We start from the raw sequence: 22,817 nt of genomic DNA, 5'->3' as shown, positions 1-22,817 counted from the left end.
GATGGCGGCGGGCCCTTACAACTACTCCTATATATTTAAATATATCATTATAGGAGACATGGGTGTAGGAAAGTCATGTCTCTTACACCAGTTTACAGAAAAAAAGTGTAAGTTCAAATTTATCTAATTCATATCCAGACTATCGGTAACATACAATGTGATTGATGTATTACTAGAGTAAGTAAAATTATTGTGGCTTTCAGCTATCAGAAAGATACGAATTTATGATGCTACCTGATAAGTTTGTTTATATTATTAGGTAGATGATTTATTTAAATCCCCAAGAATGTGTAATTATACAATTATTGACAAATAGAAATATTTCAAAAAATGTGTAAATAACTTTTTCAGTTATGGCAGATTGTCCACACACGATAGGTGTCGAGTTTGGTACTAGGTAAGTAGCTTTGTGATCACATTCAAATTCAGTATTAAACCATCATCATCTTTGTCTGTCTTCTGTTCATAATCAATTCTTGCTATACAGCTATTTCCCAGGGAGTAGTGGATGGATCTTTCTCAAATTTCATATGTATGTTCCCTTTGGTCATTAGTTGTGCATTTTGATTTTGGGACTGGCCAGCAAAAAAAAGGCAATTTTAGATTTTGACAACAAAAATTATCGCTATTTTTTAGAAGTACAGGATTGATTTTTATTTTGAAATATTGTTATCACTATTTCATGAGAACAGTACAGGGTTGATCCTTCAGAAATTTAATATGTACATTGTCTTTGGTGCCTGGTTATGCTCTTTTGATTTTGGGACTGGTCATGATAAAGGGAAAAAGCTGACAGATTTGGGGCCAATTCCCAATGCAAAATAGTATGATTTTTTCCCAATTTAGACCAAAAGTTGTCCTAATTCTAAGGAAAACACCGTTATTTTTCCCAAATCTAAGGGCCTCAGGCCCCAGTCCCAAAATGGGGTGTGAGAGCCCTGCTATATTATATGAAACTCTGTTTGATATGAAGAAAGAATGTTTCAGTGTCATATGTCACGGTGGAGTAATTAATTCAAGTTGGTATTTTTGTAACAAAGTAGAGATATTGTTACCAAAGAACAAATAAACATGCACAGTAGGGAGAGAGAAAATCTGTACACAAAATTTTAAAAATTACCTGCAATAATTTTTATGAATATTGAAATCAGATTATCAGACTTTTTTGAAAATATTCTTTATTGATTTTAGAATTATAGAGGTATCAGGTCAAAAGATAAAGCTTCAGATTTGGGATACAGCCGGCCAGGAAAGGTTCCGAGCAGTAACCAGGAGTTACTACAGAGGGGCTGCTGGAGCCCTTATGGTCTATGATATTACAAGGTTGGTAGTAGTTTCTGTAGGGGGTTGTTATGTAGCTGATGCTGTCATGCTGTACAAGATGAATTGCTCCAGTGTTTTGATATGGGCATTTTCAGTCAGTCATTTGGCTGGAAATAACAAAGGATCAATCAGTGACAAAGTTAGTTCATCATAACAACAATACTCCATAAAATCCTGAATTTCTAAGGATCTAGAGTGTTTTCATAAATCACGAAACTCTGGCATATTAATGTATATTGAAACGAAAAAGAAACGCAACATGGAAAAATAAATAGATTTTTGCATTAACACAAACCAAAGCATTCCAAATTTTATCCAGGTGTCTTAGCAGTTACTGTAATCAATCGCGCATGATGGCTGGGTTATATGCTGTATCGATACGCACATCAATGCCTGCGGGGCAAATAACGCAAATTGCACATGCAACCTTCACTGTATATTTCATTTTGTAATCTGAAGGTCACAAAATTGTCTCTGATTGTGCCAGCAACAAAATCCAGTGTATAAATGTTGAATGGCGTCTGATTGAAATGGGAAGGCTAAACCAAAATCAGCGTAACGCCGTCGCTCAGACAAAGGTTGCGAGGATGTTTGGAGTACACAGAAGCACCATCTCTCGTCTCTTCAAACGTTTGAGAGACACAGGAACAACGGCTGATCATCCAAGATCCGGATGTCCACGAGTTACCACCCGACGTCAAGATCGCACCATTAGACTGATGCACTTGCGCAACAGATTTTTAACAGCAACAGAAACTGCCAATGTTATTCCTGGTACCCACAATAATAGAATCAGCTGTGACACTGTTTTGAACCATCTGCGTGAAACTGGATTAAGGCCGTGGTATCCTTATATTGGACAAATCAAGATTCACGTTGTATAGGGCAGACGGACGTAAACATGTTTTTAGGCGTACATGAGAACATTACGCTGATTGTTTTGTGGTTGAGCGAGATCGCTTTGGAGGTGGCGGTGTTATGGTGTGGGTTGGCATATGTCATGGTCATAAAACTCCCCTTGTCATTGTCCACAACAATCTAACAGCCCAAAGATACCATGATGACATTTTAGAGCCTGTTGCCGTACCATTTGTTCTTCAGCACAACATTACGCTACAGCAAGATAATGCTAGAGCACATGTCGCCAGGCTTAGCAAAGACTTTCTGAACGCCAACAATGTCAACATGATGAGGTGGGATATCTTAGACAGGCGCGTTAGAAAACGTCGTAATCCGCCACCAACGTTACAACAGTTGGAAAAGCCCTTGTGAAGGAATGCAACAACATCACTGTTGCACAAGTGAATCGCCTGATCGACTCCATGACAAGGCATGTAAGAGCTGCAATCCAGAAAAATGGTGCCCATACTCGGTACTGACGTTTTACTTGAAACAAATGCCACCCCCGGCTCATTTGATAAATTATTGTGCAAAATTACCTAAACCAATCTTTGTTTTTAAAATTAAAATGGAATCTTTGGTCATTTGATATGACTTATAATGAAATGAATTGTAAATTTAATTTCAACTTAATAGAAAAATACATTTAAGTTTGCCGTGTTGCATTTCTTTTTCGTTTCAGTATATTTATTAAGGAGTGCAGTGATGATCAAAAGAAAACCATAAATGAGAGAATGGCAACTGGAATATTTTTTTCTTTTTATTTATGAAGTAAAAAAAATGTAAAAAATATAAATAAACATTTCTCTTCAACAGAAACCTTAAATTTTTGTAATAAGTCATTGTTCATATTGTTTATATTAAGAAATATTGTTTTCTCTCCAGATACATAGTATTAATCTTACATGTAAATTAGATACATGGTTACTAGATTTTTTCTGTTTTCAAAGTCTCTGTCATCAATAATTTGTACCAGTTTGTGTTTGTTATTACTGCATTCCCTTTCTCTATTCATTACAGGAGGAGTACATATAATCATCTTAGCAGCTGGTTAACAGACGCAAGGAACCTTACAAACCCTAATACAGTAAGTATTACTATAGATTCATAACTTCATAAATAACCGCTGGTTGATGGACAAGCAGAACAAGTATTAATACTTGAGGTGTAATGATACACCAGAAGCATATCATGAGACTGTATAACAATATGTATCGCAACATAATATTGTTCATTGACTTGACATAAATTATGTGTGTGTGGATACCAACTGGTCACAGAAACATTTCACTCTTACAAGCGTCTAACTTTAAAAAAAAACTTAAAAGGGCCAGTGCAAGTTTAGCAACAGTTAACATTTATTGAGAATCCAGACGAAATTAATATTAAAAGCTGAAAATGTGATATATGTTGATATACAGGTACACAGTTTTTTTACCACAGTTGAATGCTATTTTTTGGTGTATTGAGACATAGAGCCAAATCTGTGTCACTTTTACTGGTGGATGGATGGGTCCTTTATCTTATATCTTGATACCCTAATGTGTGCAGGTAATAGTAGATTGATAAAATAATAATACAAATATTCATCACAAATATCATTTATTGCTGGTTTCATCGGCCTGTAGAAAGCCAGACGGTCATTTTAAGGTGGAATCTCTTCAGAATGGTTGATGGTGCCTTACTAAACAACATGCATATAAAAGGCCTGCTACATGCAATTCGGATCTATTATGGTGAAATGTCTTGCTTAAGGTCACAACTATGTCAGCACATGTACAAACCGGTCAATTTTATGCTCACTGCAAAAATTCTGACAACATGTATCAGTGAACTTGAAATCTCCTCCCACACTTTCAATCAATCATTTTTTCAAACTTAGTGAAGTTAAAAACATAACATGAAAATCACGTTTTCTTGAATGGCTGTAATTGGAATTTTTTAATTTGTACTTGGAATAGTAACTGCATCTTGTTGTTTTCATAATGTTAACCTTGTTCAGAGATCTCCCCCCACAGTTTTCAAATGATTAATTTCTAACTTAGTAAACTTAAGTTATTGCCCCTTGTTGAGTTCATGATATTGATATGTCTGGAGATCTCCCCACTCACTTTTCAGTTTTCTCAACCCAATTTCTTGGAATCTTTTTAACCATTACATGGTTACATTACATTTCTATGCAACTTGGTAGGCTTAGAAACTACAAGGAATTATGTTCTTGTGAACAGCATTTTGATTCAACGAAATTTCGAAATGTTATTGCCTTTGGTTATTTTCAGCATTTTTTTAATCTTGTCCTGAGATTTCGTTTAGTATTCTGCTCATGTCTTTAAAACTTGGTATGCTTTCTTTTTTCCAGTTAAAATTTTCACACATTATTACCATTTCAATATTTGTATTTTCTTTAAAATAAGTCCTGAACAATTTATTGGCAGGGGATATGCGTATATTCTACTATGTCTGGGTTTCTATATAGATGGTATTCCTATTAGACACTTTAGTCTGTGGTTAGATGGCTTTCCTGAAATAATTTGATGAATTACAATGAATAACATGATTTGTAATTTCTTTCATGTTCAAATGGTGGAGTCATTGTTTCAAAAGTGCTGTGTTCTCAATAAGATGAAAAAAGTAAAATAAATGCTGTTGATACGAGGTCAGCAAATATCAAAGGATTTAGAAAATTCACTACACTAGATGTATGCTTGAGAGGTTATTCATGGCTTACATTTTCTAGTCACTGAGTTTTTCAGAATTCATTAAACTAAACACATAATTTATGATGCAAAATCATACATTATTTTTTCTTAAAATAACTGATAGAATTTCCCAACTTTATCTTCTATCAGTTGATTTTAAGTGAGATAAAGGACCAATCATGATATCTGAATGATTCCTGTCACTACTCCATATCTGTACCTTCATATTTAATATACAATTTCTTTTCGTTTTCTTACAGGTAATATTTTTGATTGGAAACAAATCTGATTTAGAAGCACAGAGAGATGTAACATATGAAGAAGCAAAACAATTTGCAGATGAAAATGGTAACATTGATTTACTTCAGGAAAGAGTAAAGTTTATCATAGTTAAATAAAAAAGACACATTTTTAAGCATTTATTGTTTAATTGGAGAAATTTCAAACTATGTTATAGATTAGTATTTTGTTTTGGTAGTTTAATGTCATGCACATTGTATGTTTGCATTATATGGATAATGTAGTTCAACTTACCTTAATTTGTTTGTGAAATGATTTCTGTAACATGTTCCAACATAGAAAATCACTGGAACTGTTCATTCTAGTTGGTCTCTTGTCTGGTTAAACAAAACAATGCATGAACTCGGTTTTAGAAAGACGTTTGGTTTTGACCTCAATTATATATTTCTTTTCATCATAATCAATGAAAAGAATAACTAGGGATGTCACAAATATTTGTGTGGTTGGAAGATATTTGAATACAAAAATGATATTCAAATACTCCTTTTCACAATTGATTTATGTCAATGTTTTGAGGGTAGATAAAATCAATTCAGTCATTGTTGGTGAATTGTCAAATTTTCATTCTGAATATAATTTTGTCAGCAAAATCATCAAAGTAGTATTAGTGTTTGAAGTAGTATAATTCATCATGACACTAATTAGCTTATCAAGGGAGGGCTTTACGTCACCCCTATTAAGGTAAATTTCACACCAGCAAAGATCAAAGTCATATCTGTAATATTGTCCTGAAGATTGGTCTTAACTATTGTTGGTCACTTTAATCAGCATTTAACCAGGTCATATCTGTTAGATGTTCATGGATGGAATAACAGATGTAACTGGTCTTCCTGCAGACATTTTAATAGCTATGTTGACCACCACCACTGAACCGGATGTGGATTTAGCATTATTTTCATAGATACATTAATAGTGAAATAATTTATGCTGTGAAGCACTATTACAATCATTAAATTGATAAAAAGGCATTAATATGTTTTGATAACATTCTTTTTTTCCAAGTTCTGAAATATGAGAGAATATGTGTCTTCACTTCTTACCATTTCCTGTGACATATTTCCCTGCTGTTTTTGCATTTTTACCGAGCTCATAGGCCTAGAAATTGATCTCATATCTCACAACTAACATTTTTCGTATACCTAGTTGTGTTTCGTTCATCATATTGAAAACATTGAATCACTGCAGGTACTGTATTCATAAAATGTTAACAGTACAGTAAGGTAGGCCTCTTGTGTAATGACTGCCCTCTTAAAGTGAAAGTCACATTCTGTATGGAATTAACATAAAAATGAATATTTGATAGTAATCTGTTAAATTGACATCCCTAGAAATAACACCTCAATATCGTGAACATCTTTAGCTCACTTCTTCAAAGAAGAGGAATAGCAAATGCCACTTTGGTGTAGGTGTTAGTTAATTCAGTTTAACTGTGTACATTCAAATATACCTGTTTTTGGTAAAACCTTTCATTTTTTCAATCTTCAGGTTTGATGTTTTTGGAGTGCAGTGCCAAAACGTGAGTATACCTTAATGAACTTTCTCTCTTTTTTTTATGCGCCCGCCATTTATGGCCGGGGGCATATAGCGTTGCCCATGTCCGTCCGTCGCGTTGCGTCCCAAATCAGTATATACCACCTAACAACTTCATTCGGAAGGCAATTTTCATGAAACTTCATACAAATATCAAGTATGGAAAGACCTCATGCAGTGGTGAATTTCTCGGCATTGTAAAAAAAGATGGCCACCAGGGGGAGATAACTCAAAAAAGAGGAACATCATCTTGTTTCTACATAATTTGGTACTTGTGGGTTTTAAGGCATAAGGAACTAATATACTCCCTCATTTTTTCCAGAGAACAAAATTCCAAATTCATGTACATTAAATCAACTTGTCAATTTAAGTATGAAACTTCAGTTGTACATAGTTGCATACAAATTAACAAAATCATCTCTTTCGGACCTTTCACTATTATTTCACATGGGGGGCGGGGGCATTCATGTCTTACAGACATTTTCTAGTTTGAGGCAAAATGTAATGTATTCCAGCATTCATTAATCACTATACAGTGAATCTTATAAGATTGAAATTTTAAATTGAGCTTTTTGGACCTGCCTTGGCATACAATGGATTCCAAATGACATTTTTCATTTTAATGATTAGTGACTAATATTTAAATATAATGAAATGTAAGCATGCATTCATTTGTTCTGGCATCTGATGTACATGTGATATATTAATAATATTTTACTCTTGTAATAAATTGTAAAGCATAAGTTTCAATTATTTATTTATCAGGACTGCTGATGATAGACACCTGCTTTCAAATGTTCTTTTTCTTTCCAGTGGTGATAATGTAGAAGATGCTTTCTTAGATACAGCAAAGAAAATCTACCAAAATATACAAGATGGAAGGTAAAGATTACTTTTTAATGTACCAGGCATTAATATGTACAATATCAATACTGTGGAAGGAAACTGCATCACCACGTGGATGATCTGGTGTCCTCCCACAGTAAGACCCCTAGCACGTTTCAGTCCAGGCCAACAACAGTTAGACCCCTCGCACGTTTCAGTCTAGGCAAACAAGAGTGATTAATAGAAGTTAGAAAAAGTCTTTTAGAATTATTGTAAAATAAAGCAAGTTTAAATTTAAAGTCAATAAGGAAAATATTATATGTTGTCTAAGAGTACTTCAGCCGGTACAAGTGAAGAACAATTGTTTTATTTAAGTTACGGTTTTTAGAATTGCTAGATAGTAGATGGTTTGTAGAGTTATTTTACCTCATCTCAGAAGAAATTTTATGTTCTATGTCTTCATTTGCTTTTAATATCGAAAAGTGTCCTAGTGTCCTAATAATAATAGGTCACAGTAAGAATTGTTACAGCATAAGTTAAGATATAAGTGTAAGTACCAAATGGAGTTTCTTATGTAAAAGTTGTATTTTTCGACTTAAAAATGTTTGCAATCACAATATATCATTAAAAAATTGAATTATTATAATTCACCTTTTTCAATATTATATATAAACTTAGATTTGTATTTATCAATATTTTGCAGACAAATATTTCTAGTACCCATCAACATTATACACAAATAAATGTTTCCAGTATCTACCAACATTATACATAGACAAATATTTATATTATCTACCAACATTATACATACACAAATATTTCTAGAATCTTTCAATATTATACAGACATGTATTACTACATGTAGTATCTAGTATCTATCTATATTACTTATGTACTTGTATTTCTAGTATCTTTCAATACAGTATTACTTGTATAGATCTTTATAGGTACTTAGACAGATATAACAACAAAATGGAGTGACTTTTGATATTGTACATAGATATATATTACTAGTGTCAATAACAGTGTTGTATAAAAAGGATGATGTTATAGTTGTTTGCATTGAAATAATATGTTTCAAATGTTGTAAGTTGTCTTTGAAAAACATAGCAGAAAAAGTCCTTGATAGGCAAAGTTTTCTGGACAAAAAGGATTGGTTGCTATTCCAAATCATGACGCATTGTGTCAACTTTTTCAGTTTGGACCTCAATGCAGCGGAGTCTGGGGTACAGCACAAACCTGCAACGCCAAGGAATGCGATAAATAATGACCAAGCACCCAACAAAGAGGGCTGCGCTTGTTAATAGCATGGACGCTGTGTGACGTATGATGAGAGCTGTACACACTGTACAAATCTATAATTACAAACTATCCATTCCATGGACACATGCATGAAGGAGAGTGAAAAAGAAGGGAGAAAACTCTTTCACACACACGAGTATTTTTGGGTCATTTTCCAAACCTCAAAAACTCATTGTTGTTCACTTGTAAATTGCAGTTAAAACCAAGCACCTTAAAAATAGAAGAAAACAAAAAAATAATTTTATGATTTGTTTAGAACTTTATGATCAAATCTTGCATGAAAATTTTTGTCACTTCGAAGATTCTGTTATAAAAGTTGCTGTAATAGTTTGTCAAATTTTGTCCAACTGAAGTAGATGAAAGATTGTCTTTGCTTAATATATAATATTGGTTGGTATCTTTGATTTTCTTACTCTTTTTGTAGAAAAGAATTTTTACTTATTGATGAAAAAAAATTTATGGCCCCAATGAACAACGAGGATTGAGTTGCCTGAAGAGGCATATGGATGTGAAACAGGATGCTGCGTTTATTAGTCAGCATGACTTGTGTATTTGGCAATGGTGGACATGCGAGTGACGAGACTGAATGATGAGTTTTGTGATGTGTGAGAGAAGCCATATTATATGTGATATTTTGTCCACATGATACATGTATATCCTATGAGATAAAACATTCTTCAATTTTTTTCTGTACAAGTTGAGAATCTACACGCATCATATTTGTATGTGCAATCGTTGAATGACATTTAAAAAAAAATGTATGTTTCCAACTCACAGCTGCTGTACAGATATTGTTTAGTAGTTATATGGTATAACACACACTAAGCTCCTCATACCAGCACTAATATTTATCTTTCTCTTTAATTCCTTTTGATCTTAACTGGTGTTTTGGTTTTGTGACACATTCTTTGAAATTACATATACACATACAAATTCGGTATGTACTTTGTCTTTGACTTTTGGCAACAGATTTTAGATTTAAACGTTATCTAGTTATAAAAGGATTGATATTCCATGTTCATTGAAGTGCATTGAAAGTACAAGTTATCATGTCTCCACCTTGTCAGGCTAGTTGAAGTGATATCAATGTCAATATACACTTAATTGATTGTAGTTTATGATGTTGTAACCTCACATTTTCTCTTTCAAGTGCTAGAATGTACTGTTATCTATATCATTTGGTCACTTCCAACCACGGTAAGACAAATTCATTCATTTTAAATGATAGTCCACTTTCATGTTGATCACATGGTGACAGTTGACCACCATCTCTCATTTCATTAGCGATATAATAGGTATCCTTTTAGTTATGTCAAGCAGATAGATTTAATTAAACAGTATATATGATGTATTTACATAAGTTCTGTATCACAGGGAGACTGTAAATTGAAAACTTGTATGATTTACAGACTGTTTTAGTGTATAGAATGTCCAACAGTTATAGGAATATGTCTGACGTTCTGCGTTATCTGACATGTATGATGTCTTACATAGGTTGTAATTTGGAACTGGCTAATTTATGATACATATCATATATGTAGTATTAGAAGCAATATGAAGAAGAAAGATAAATCTTGTGTGAACATTAGACAGGTTATTACACAGCCAGGTTTTAGTTATCTCTTGTCAGATATACCATGAAGGATATCAGTTTTAAATAAGAAAACATAACAAAGGTGTTACACTTCACTAGTCTTAAGGTAATACTTTTACAGCTAACTTCTTGTCACTGATGGTACTAAGCAATTAACATGTTTACAGCACTGAACACTATTACTTGGCATGTCATTCTTCATATGATAATGCTGTACAGCAGTTACCTTGTAATTTACAGCATTTTTACTATTTCAATATTGGTTACAATGTGATGGGTGGGAGGCAGGATTTCGAAGGCAACAATTTTTTTAAGTTGAAATTGATAGTTTACTATCTTGAAGACTCTACCACATATAATTGTATATTTTGGATCAATATAAAGTGCCTCCCACCCCTTACCAATATCTATTGTGAAATAACTTTACGGTATTGTATATTCACGCATATATTTAATCACTCATGAACACTTCATCTGTATCAACCTCAGAAGCTTTTCGTTGTATAACAGAAATATCAGTCGGAACAGCAACTGTTTTCTTATTGGTTTTTGAGCTATCTGCCTAAAAATTTTCATGGTTGAAACTGACATTCTTTTTAACTGGTAACAATTGAAATATTGACAGCAAACAAGGTATTTCATGGAGGTTATTTGTACAGCAGAAACGCTTACATATTCGAATTGTACTGTGTGTATATACATGTGGAATGTGTGTGATGCTTTGTTATTGTGATCTAGCTTCATTGTAAATAGTCTTAATAACAGATAACATGTTAATTAGCTAAAAGTGATTGATCAGATTATTCTGTGTATTAATGACACCATCAACCAACTCTTATCACATCTTACATTGCATAATGGTGACATGGTGGTTTTAGTTAGCTAAATCCTGTTTTTTTCTGAAAAGAAATATAACATGACATGTGAAAAGGAACTTCAATACTGAGAGCACATTTTCAACTAAAATAAAGAGTAGAAGTGTTTCTTTCTTGTGGCTCTTTCATTTAACATTACCTTTGTGTAGCTTGAAATTTATTTTAGGTTAGTGTAGATATTTAGGGTATTTATCACTCTGTGAGAGAATGAATGGGTTTGGTAAAAGAAGTTCTCTTTGATATTTAAAATTCACTGTCCTTTCAATTAAATTGAAAGCAAAAATAAATGGTGTTTCATTATACATTAAGATTTCTTTTTTATTGTAAATATAAAAAATTTTATTGCATTTTTATGGGAAAAAATTTGTACCTATTTAGAACAAACTAGAGCAGTTCTAGTAGAGATATGGACAGAATGAACTCAATTTGAAAAAGTTCTATCAACTGAAAAGCTTTGAATAAATAAAATTATAAAAATATTGTGTTATGTAACAAGAACCAAAGTGTAATTTTTGCTTACACAGTCAAACATTTCCGAATAATTTTATTGTTTCAAAGAGTAGCAGCCTGTTCTTACATTAAATATTTGTCAATTAGATCAGTACAGTCTCACTACAATCCTGAAAAACAAAGAAATAAGCATGCTTCAAACACTTCCTGAATAAAAATATAGTAGTAGAAAGATTGATGATGTAAAATGGAATTTGATGTTTACTTTGCTACAAATTTTTAACATACCAGATGATGTAAATTGATTAAAGTGATACTTATTTGAAGCTATTCTTTATTTGTACAGGTCTGTAGTAATGAAAGAAATATTTGAAGTTACCTGTGGTAATTATATATATAGATATCCTTTAAGCTTGCACGATAAAAACTCACCAGGAAAAAAAACGCTGACTGCTCCTGGAACTTTTCACAAACCCATGTAAAACAGGGTAGAAATTGGAAATTGATTAAGCCATCTTATCCCACCCATTTTGTATGGACTTTGGAAGCTATGTGAAAAACTTATATATATATATATTGTTGTGTTACAGGAAATGTCTTGTTTCCATGTGCAAGTACTTGTGAAAATTATATATTACCCTCTATATATATATATATCTTTGTAATGTATTATTTATATGATTATACAATTTATGTTCCATGCAAATAATAATAAAAAGGAAATCAACTTCTGATGTTGATTTCTTCATTTTACTATATTTTGTAGTTTACTGCCTTTTAATTGTCAATTGATCTTTTCATGCAAAGAAAAATTCTAGATACTTCAATGTTTTTTCTGAAAGCTGAACTGGCAAGAGATCATGGGTTTTATAAGTCGTTAAAATTCTGTGTATTGTGAATGAAATCAGTTTCAAGATATAAGAGGTTTAACTCGTGTTACTAGACAAGGTCAATAATTTATTGTGTATCACTTGACATGTCATAACAGGTATGTCTTACTGCCATTTTAGAAATAAAAACAGTAATGCAGTGCTTGAAGTTTGTTACCAAGACAGGTTGGACAATTTAAATGACTGTGGCTTCATTGAATCACACAGTGTTTTTTTTTAATTAATGAGGAAAATTTGACATATTCTATCCAATTTTACTTGAAGCAATTCAAAAGAAGCATAATGTTTTTTCGGAAAGGTCAACAAAAACATAATTGTCATAATGATAAACTGTATTCTTGGCTTTTATGACTGAACTTAGGTTTATCTCCCTTTACAAAATAAACTTTGTTAAAGGTGGACCGAGGATCAGCTTGAAAAATTTACTTATTAATTTCGTCGGTGATGAAACTGAAACATAGTTAGTCATTTTGGTATGGTTTTATGAGTAATAAATCTGATGTATTTCTTTTGTGTGTGATTTTATTTCCCTGAGAGACTAATGTTTTTTTGTCAGATGAATGTGTTGTGCTAAACATCTGAAGATCTGTTTCATCTACACATTTATACTGGGATCAGTTACCTTGAGTGGTTTTCAGAAGTAAAAGAATACATGTATAGCTTAAGAGGAATGTGGACATTTTAATCAACATATATGTATATTTCATGATTATTTCTTATAAGTATGTTTGAATACTTTCAGATATTTAAGATATTGCTTATTTGAACTTCTGTCTTTTTACCAGTTCATTTGATTAGGAATTTAGGCAGTGTTGTCATTGTGATACAGACTTCAGGTCTTGGTAAAGATTTCAATCACCTTTATGCAAGGAATAAATTCAGAAGCACATACTAAAAAATTTGATGGATTTTCTCTGGGGAAAACATCAAGGGAATTGTGATTGAATTAACTAACACTTCTCTGTAGTTCACTTTCAGCTTGTGGTTAATGATTCCATAGTAACCAAGCCAGAAAACTCTAATTTAGGGTACAAATTTATGTTTTCATTGATCTATAACTGTGTAGAAAGGTATGTAAATAGTTAATGCGGGGGAGGGGGGAACGTTATGTGAATGAGGTATACAGATCAATAAAACAAAAATGCAGTGAGTCAAGTCTTCAACTTTCAGTTGAGAGCTACCAGTACATTTGTCTAGTAAGCTCCTCAATGTTTCTTCAGAATTAGCTAGCAGAATGAAACCAGTATGTACTTTTTATGAAGTTATGCTCATTTTGTTTATTGTAAGTTATACTCCATACATTGCTGTATGTTTTTTTCATTTGATTTAACTGTACATTTTTATTCAGCATATTCTTTATTTAGAAAGTGAATGTTTGGCAAACTTGAAAAGTGAATTGTATGTACGCTGTGATTTAAGCGTAAAGACATTGGACTCTTATTAACCTCATGTAAATTTTTGTCAGTAAGGTATTTGTTGAAACTAGTTTGTACATTGATTGGATAATGACAGAAATGGCTACAATAACTACTTTAAAAATAAGTTTTTGAAAAACCCGTAAACTGACCTTGTGTATACTGTACACTGAGGACCATGGTTGTATTGGTGTGACTCATAGTCCACTGTACTTCATTCTTAGGAGGTCCATATTTTACATTAATCAGTTTTAAATCTGAAGTGCTTGTACAACAAACCATCACTCGTTATAAACACATTGTGATATCGGTATGTAAATACTGTAATAAATGAGAGGAAAGGAGCTCTTTTTTGTTTTTTATTTGGTCATCTGAGACAAAATTTCAGGGTGACCTATTACAATCCCCTTTTGTCTGTGTGTTGTTCATCTTAATCTTTCAACAATTTAGACATCTGGAAAAAAATCCAGATCCAATTTCAATGAAACTACCAAAATCTTCCAAAGCTAAAGGCACAACAAATTGTTAATTGTATGGTCCCCAAACCCCAGGGGCATGAGGAATGGGGCCGAAAAGGGTCAAAATGATTGAAACTTCAAAATTCTTCTTCTCAAGACTAGGTATGATAGAATCAAGTACTCTATATGTATGGCAAGGCCTTCAGATGCTTTACCAAAATTTTTAATTTCATGGTCCCAGGGTCTTAAATGTCCCCGAGGGGTGAAGGTAAAATTTGCTGTATTTTATATAGGAAAATCACATTTTTGCACATTATTTGTTTATTTTTTAATGGAAAACGTTCAAACCTGGTTAGAATTATTAGTTTAAGATAGCAGTTTTATGAGTTTCACATTGACCTCGACAGATCTCCAGGGGCAGTTGGATGAGACCAGATATGTGTCAAATTAACTGAAATTTTTAAAATCTTCAGATTCTTTACCAAAACTGTAAATTCCATGACCCCAGGGTGTCACATTTCCCTTAGGGGAAGAGATAACATTAGCTGTATTTCATATAGGAAAATTACATTTTTGAGCATAATTTGTTTTTTGTTTTTTATTTTTTTCAGAAATAGTTTTGATATTTTTTCATAAGTGTAAGCTGATAGTTTGATGAGAGGCACATATTGATATTGACTACCCCCTGAGGGATAGATGGGCGGGGTCAAAAATGGGTCAAATTGACTGAAATTTCAAAGATGTTCTACTGTTCCTGGATTGAAGGTTTTATATAGGAAAATCCTTGAGTGTAATTTCTTTCAATTCAAACTTGGTTAGAAGCCATAGTATGTGACAACAGTTAATGTATACACAATTTACATTTGCCTTATGTGTACAATATAGTTAAAGTTAAATTACTTTTTCAACAAAATCATTTCTATGACATGTTACAATAAGCATTGTGACCGTTAAGGCCCTTGGGCCTCTTATTTGTAGCTCAGCTGGCCGGCGTCAACTTTTTCCTTTAAACAACTTCTCAATAACAAATGTTTTGATATTTGGCTGGTATGTTCCTAGGATAAAGCCTGACAGATTGTGTGAAAAGAAATGACCTTGACTTATATTCAAGGTCGCCGGGGTCAAATTTGTTAAAACATTTAAAAACTTCTTCTCATGAACGTAAAGGCCTAGAGGAATGGTATTTGGCTGGTATGTTCCCAGAATGAAGCTTGACAAAATTTGCGAAAAGAAATGACCTTGAACAATATTCACCGTCACGGGTCAAATTTTTTAAATCTTTAAACAACTCCTTCTCATGAACTAAAAGGTCTAGAAGTATGATATTTGGCTGGTATATATATACCAGGTGAGTTCTGCAGACCCATTCAGCATCTCAGGGTTTTTTTTTTTTTTTGTCAGAGTATGAAATCAGTGATCATTGCCCTGATTATTGTATACTTGATGTGCTACACTTTAGCTGATTACCCCTCCAAATACTACATGCGATATATAGAAGGGAATCAGCAAGTGAAAGGTGGAACATCACTGTCATTCCACAGGCAAATATGCTATAGACTATTATTTGATATCTGATGAACTTTCAACTATTGTATCGGATACAGATATATTACCAGGGTACAAAACAGATCATTCTTGTATTATATTAAAATGTATAAAAGAAGATAACAATAGTGGGAAAGGGTACTGGAAACTAAATTCTGCTTTACTTCGAGATAAAAAATATGTGGAATTAGTAAGTAATTGTATAAAGGACACAGTAGAAGAATTTATAGTATCAGGAGATTTTAATGACTTGGAAAATATTACTCTTAGAATTAATGATCAATAGTTTTTAGAAATTATTAAAATGAAAATTAGAAGTCTCTCTATTGAATACTCAATCAGATGCTCAAAGGAAAAGAAGAAAAAAGAGAAAGATATTGAAACTAGAATATCAAAGTTGGAAGATGAAGTTAATGAAAATGTAAATGATGAAGTATTAGAGGAACTAGAAAAGGTTAAAAAAGAGTTAGAAAATACAAAAAAACAGAAAATAGATGGTGTAATTCTCAGATCCCGGGCAAAATGGTATGAAATGGGGGAAAAAAGTACAGAATATTTTTGTAGATTACAAAAAAAAGAAATTATGTGAATAAAACTATAATAGAATTGATAACAAATAACGATAATCTTATAACAGATAATAAACAAATTTTGGAAGAAGAAAAATTATACTATAAAAACCTCTTCACATCTAAAGAAAATTGTAATATAAATTCTTCAATGTTTAATCATGGTGTAACATTAACAGAGACAGATAAAAATAGTTGTGAAGGTAAAATTACGGTACAAGAATGTAGTAAGGCTCTAATAAATATGAAGAACGGGAAAAGTCCGGTATCTGATGGACTAACAGCTGAATTTTATAAAATGTTTTGGAAAGACCTACAATACTTTGTTCGAAACTCAATAAATTTTGCATATAAACATGGGACTTTATCAGATTTTCAATGCCAAGGCATAATTACATGTATTCCCAAAGAATCAAAAGACAGACGTTATCTTAAAAACTGGAGGCCTCTAACATTGCTTAATATTGATTATAAAATTGCTTCTGCTTCAATTGCAAATAGAATAAAACAGGTGCTTCCAAACATAATTAGCAATACACAAAAAGGTTTTATGAAAGGAAGGTTTATTGGGGAAAATACGTGATTAGTTTTTGACTTGATGCATTACTTATAAAAATAACAGGTCTGGGATATTATTATTAGTAGATTTCGAGAAAGCATTTGACTCAGTTGAATGGAAATTTATATATAGAACATTGCAGTCTTTTAATTTTGGTGAATCTCTTATTCAATGGATCAAAACATTTCATCATAATACTAAAAGTAGGATGATTAATAATGGGCATTTTTCAGATTTTTTTAATATACAGAGGGGTTGTCGTCAAGGTGACCCTGTTTCACCATACTTGTTTATAATTGGAGTCGAAATATTAGGTTTAGCTCTCAAGAAAAACAATGGAATCAAGGGTATAAAAATAGAAGACAAAGAATGTTTACTAGGGCAATATGCGGATGATGCTTTTCTGTTTCTGGATGGTTCTGAAAACTCACTTTCAAATACAATTAAAACCTTTCAATATTTCACCTTGGTGTCTGGCCTTAGACTTAATATACACAAATGTAAGGTCATGTGGATTGGAAGGAATAAATATTCAGATAGGATCTTATGCCCCGAGCTTAACCTTCAATGGTCAACTGATAAATTTAAACTTTTGGGAATAAACTTTTCATTCGAATTGTCTGAAATTACTGAAATCAATTTTAAGGATAAGCTAACTAACATTAAAAAACTATTAGGTATGTGGTCGAGATGTAAACTTTCACTTATTGGAAAAATCACAATAGTCAAAACACTTGCATTACCCATATTAACACATTTATTTTACTCTTTACCTAACCCAGGAAAAAAATGGCTTCAAGAATTTAATTCTGTTTTTTATAAATTCATATGGGGGTACAAACCTGATAGGATTAAAAGAAACACTTTGATACTTGATTATGATGAAGGTGGCTTGAAAATGATACACATAGAAAACTTTATTAAATACTTAAAGGTAAAATGGTTAAAAAGATTATACACAGGTGATGGCCAATGGCAAACTTTGACTAAAACCTTACTTAGTCAATTTGGTAACGAGAGAATTTGGAATTTTAACAATGTAACTTTAAACGAAATAAGTAAAAAAATATCAAATCCTTTTTGGAAAGATACACTTTTAGCATGGATAGATTTTAAAAAATCCCAAGATAAACCTATAGACTTATTACATGAAGATATATTAAACTATGTTCCATTTCAAGATTTCAAACAATTTATAGCATTCCAACAATCTGGGGTTGAAAAGATTAAAGACCTGTTAGATAATAGATTTTATTTTCTAAATTTTGAAAATATTAAAGTTAAATGTCCTACTATGAACTTTATTCAATACTTTGCTCTGACAAGTAAAATTTCCAAAAATAAATTACATGAGTTACGACAAAATAGAGATATAATTACTCCTAATGATGAAGCAAATTTATCTGATTTTCAGAAAAAAAATGGTTCAAAATGACTTGAAATTTGTATATAAATCCTTACTGAACAAACATAAAATAGATCCTGTAGGAAAACAAGCCAAATGGAATAGAGATTTAAATGTGAACATAGAAACTAAGATAGGTTGGAGTAAAATATATACATTACCAAAATACTGTACAATAGAAACAAAAATGCAAAATTTTCAATTTAAACTACTACACAGAATTTTGACTACTAAGGAGTTTTTATATAAAATCAAAATTACTGGTGATGATAAATGTACATTTTGTAAAAATGAAACTGAAACACTAATACATTTGTTTTTCAATTGTGTAATTGTTAAAAGAATTTGGAATGAATTTAAGGTATGGATAAATTCAGTAAGTGATAATTTTGAAATTGATTTTTTTGATGCTTATGACATACTCTTCATTTGTGAAAAGGGCCCAAAAGTTATAAATCGTCTGATCCTAACCACGAAATATTACATTTATATCTGCCGATACAAAGAAATTCAACCAACATTTACAGAATGTAAAACTCTCATTTATCAACAAAATGAAACTGAAAAATTTATTTCAAAAATTAATAATTCATTTGAAAAATATCTAGCAAAATGGTCTCCCCTGAACATTTAAAGGGACAAAACTACATCCTACACAGCATAGTGACAGCCTTACTTTCTCAATCAGGTAGTGATTTATATATATATATATATGTTATCGTATTAATGTCAAGATTATTGGTATATCAATGTTAAAAATTGTTTTGTATTGTTACTGTATATGTAAAGTATGTCCATGTTTTGTATGTATTGTATATGTCATTGTCTTTTGTTAATAAAAGTTTTGAAAAAAAAAAAATATATATGCTATAGGTTTTCAAGTGAAGAAAAGCACATAAAAATGAGTTAAGAGATTATCACTGCCCATTGCATAATATCACTCTCCATCTCATGTTTAAAAAAACCGAGATGACAGAGATTGACCAGGAAAGTGCATTAAAGCTAGAAAACCCTTTGTTTGTGTGTTTCGTCCCTTGCATCCTCCTATGTGAACTCATGTAGTTGTATCTTGCTGTAAAAAAGACATCGTACAATGTACTTTTGCTCAGGAATGATATCATCTTGTCTTACATAATTTGATAAGCCTTGCACATATTAGGATAACTTCTATACTCATTAAATAAAGGTAAATATAGCATTACATTAAATCAGTTTTAAGGGAACTCATCCAGCGTTTAGATGTCATCAACATGTATGCTTTTGAAAGTGAAAGATTAATTGTAACATTAATTTGTTGCTTGTGAAGAACATGCTATGTCAAAGGAAAGTTTTGATACTATAGATCGAATCTAAACAAGTATTAAGCTAGATGTTTAGATGACAAGAAAGACTTATTTTGTAAGCATAATAGAACAATTACTGTATTATATTAAATCTAGGTTATTTGTAACTATTCAGTTTCAAACTAGTTTTATTTCAAATGAGAATCACCTGAGTTACTGCTTATGATACTCATTAAACTAAACTTCATCTTTCAATTCAAGTTCCCTAACTGTGTACAGCCTAGACCAATCCCTTTACAGGACTGATTTAAAATCCTGTGTCATTTTAGTATTTTTTTTTTTTTTAAATGGAATAGACCTGATATCAGCTGCTGAAATTTAGTGAAAATAATCCTGCACAGTACCAGTTGTATTGGCGAGTCATTATAGTGCCAAGATCTTGGCAAGTTGTGGTATAATACACTTAAATATTGAGGTCTGTCATTACAATACTAGGATGCTGGGATACCTATAATTCTCAAATCAGTCCCAGAATAAAATGATGGTTCAAGTCCCACAACATACATTTACAGATTTATAGCCCTTTGTTCAGTGTGTCAATTTACTTGGCACATATTTTGTACACATTTAACTTATCAACAACAGTTGCCTGTAAATGAATTCCTCTTAAGAGTGTATATATATATATACTGTGATGGAGACATTTGCCTCAGTACAAATTGATTTTGTTTGGGTTTTTTTTTTATTATTCTGCTGTAGGTTAGGGATGGTTTACAAATATTGAAACAATGTTCCAACTTGTTAGGATTCTCGTACCTTACATGAACTTTGATGGCAATCAGTATGTTTATCATATCTAAATATTTAGAAAAGAGATCCAAATGTCAGTAAATCCCTTAGTACTAATGACTAAAATAGAGGTCTGGAAGTAAGCTTAGAAATCTACAGAATTATCACACACTGGTATTGCCAATATCTTTAAATTAACAATTTTGGAGTGCAATTTAGTGCATCTAAGGACTATATATATTACTTATCATTTTAGAATTTCTGAAATATAACTAAAAATTTGAATCAGTTTTAAAGCATGCAACGATTTACAGAGTTAGCTGTAGGATTCCTTTCTCTGATGTACAGTGATGGCAGGTGTAGAGCAACAATGACAATTTCCAAGCACAATCAGCAATTGTTTAATCTTCAGTCTAAAATATTTCATTTTCAATGGGATATACCTGTAATAGTTGTATATTTTTGTCATTTTTTGAATATGCAACAATGGATATTAGTTAAGGAAGGATCTACACAAAAATCAACATAAAACAGACTACGGATGTCAACATCTGTCAAAATTGTTGAGACCATCAGTCCATTATAAGACACTTGTACTTCTATATATATAACTGAGAACCAATGAAAACACAACACAATCAAGGCCTATCAAGCATTTTATTTAGCACTCTCAATAGTCGGACAAGGTGTGCAACAAAAAAAGTTTGCAGTGCAATGGTATAGTGCAGATGAACTTATTACAGAGGCAAGTGAAAAGAGGCTGAAAGGCCTGAGGAGTCAACCATTGATACTACTGGACTATTAAGTTCTAAACTCTTAACTGCACACTCAAGCTTTCTCTAAATTTACATTTTAATCATTTAAATGAAGGAACAATTAATTTTGAGTACTTAGTTTTAAAGTTTTCACTAATTTAAGAAAATACCAACTGCGAATAGAGCAGTTTTTTTTAATTACGCTGTTGACTTGTAGTTGTGTACTATGGTAAAAAAATAATATGTAAGAAGACTCTCACTATAATGTATTGAAATAAAATACTAACAAATAAACATCACAGGTTGATATATATATTTTTTGATCATTTAGGCCAGTATCCTTGGCAGCAAATTGGTGACATGCTATCACAATCTACTATTAATCCTCAGTAGAATATTGAGTAGTTTTTAGGGGTCGCTACCTGCAAGGAATGTTTTACCAAGAATTTATTACATTCTTTTGAAAACTGATCAAGTAAATAAAGGGTTGAAAAAACGAATGCATAGGATTCTTAGCAGCTTATAACAACTCAACAATAAAAACACTAACAAACGTTATCACAGCTGGACAGCAGGTCATAATGTATATAATACACAATGTAAATGATAATCATGTATAAATATAGTATTTACATGGAAACAGAACAATATATAATACTTGTTTTTTTACAGTAACAACAAGCAATTAACAAATACTTTGTATTGTATAATATAATTTGCAAACAATGAATAAAATGCCAGTAATATAGAAATGTTGTTTCGATACTGTATTATGCATATAATGCATAAAATCCAAAAAAATACTGGTTGAGCAATATCTGGAATGTCCATGTAAACTTATCAGCTTATTTTTGCTTCAATAATCAAATGTATACAGGTTGAAAAACAATCCCTGATATTATTGTTTATTTTTCTAATACTTATGTTAATACTTCTACACACTGGTTCATTGTTAAATACTGATTATAATCAGATCTGATTCTTCACAGGGTCATGACTGCTCAAGTACTGCAGCATATATATAATACTGATAACATGTAACAATAGATGATAACTACTGTAATCATATGTAATACTGAACTAGTCTGGGCAGCGACAAACGATCACAATTCTCATTTGACAGAGATAAATAAAGTGCAGCACTAAAGCTGGATTAAATACCAAGATTATACAAAGAGTTTTAATTTTTACTTCAGGAAAAAAACATTTTGTATGATGGAAGGGAAAAAAATCCTGTAAATTAACAAGATATTTTAAAAGTAACTTGAGTATGTCACATGATACATATGTACTATAATTATGTTATGATGTACACAAATAGATATACCGATTTCAAAAGGTGTGCAAGAAA

The 22,817-nt window shown here is 31.7% G+C and overlaps 1 protein-coding gene across 1 annotated transcript; it reads left to right on the top strand.

Annotated features, from left to right (window-relative positions):
• On the top strand, nt 1–14,441 carry LOC132550066 (ras-related protein Rab-14). Its single transcript, XM_060214076.1, has 8 exons — nt 1–107; nt 352–397; nt 1,192–1,323; nt 3,244–3,310; nt 5,183–5,270; nt 6,708–6,738; nt 7,566–7,634; nt 8,776–14,441. The coding sequence occupies exons 1-8, from the start codon at nt 2–4 to the stop codon at nt 8,879–8,881; spliced, it is 645 nt and encodes a 214-aa protein (XP_060070059.1). The 5' UTR covers nt 1; the 3' UTR covers nt 8,882–14,441.
• The last annotated feature ends 8,376 nt before the right edge of the window (nt 14,442–22,817 follow it).

Source organism: Ylistrum balloti, unplaced genomic scaffold (genome assembly GCF_031769215.1).
Source record: "Ylistrum balloti isolate Yb309-2 unplaced genomic scaffold, AGI_CSIRO_Ybal_v1 Utg370104, whole genome shotgun sequence".
NCBI lineage: Eukaryota > Metazoa > Mollusca > Bivalvia > Pectinida > Pectinidae > Ylistrum > Ylistrum balloti.
Note: the sequence above shows the minus strand (reverse complement) of the source record. Positions and strands in the feature narration are given on the sequence as shown.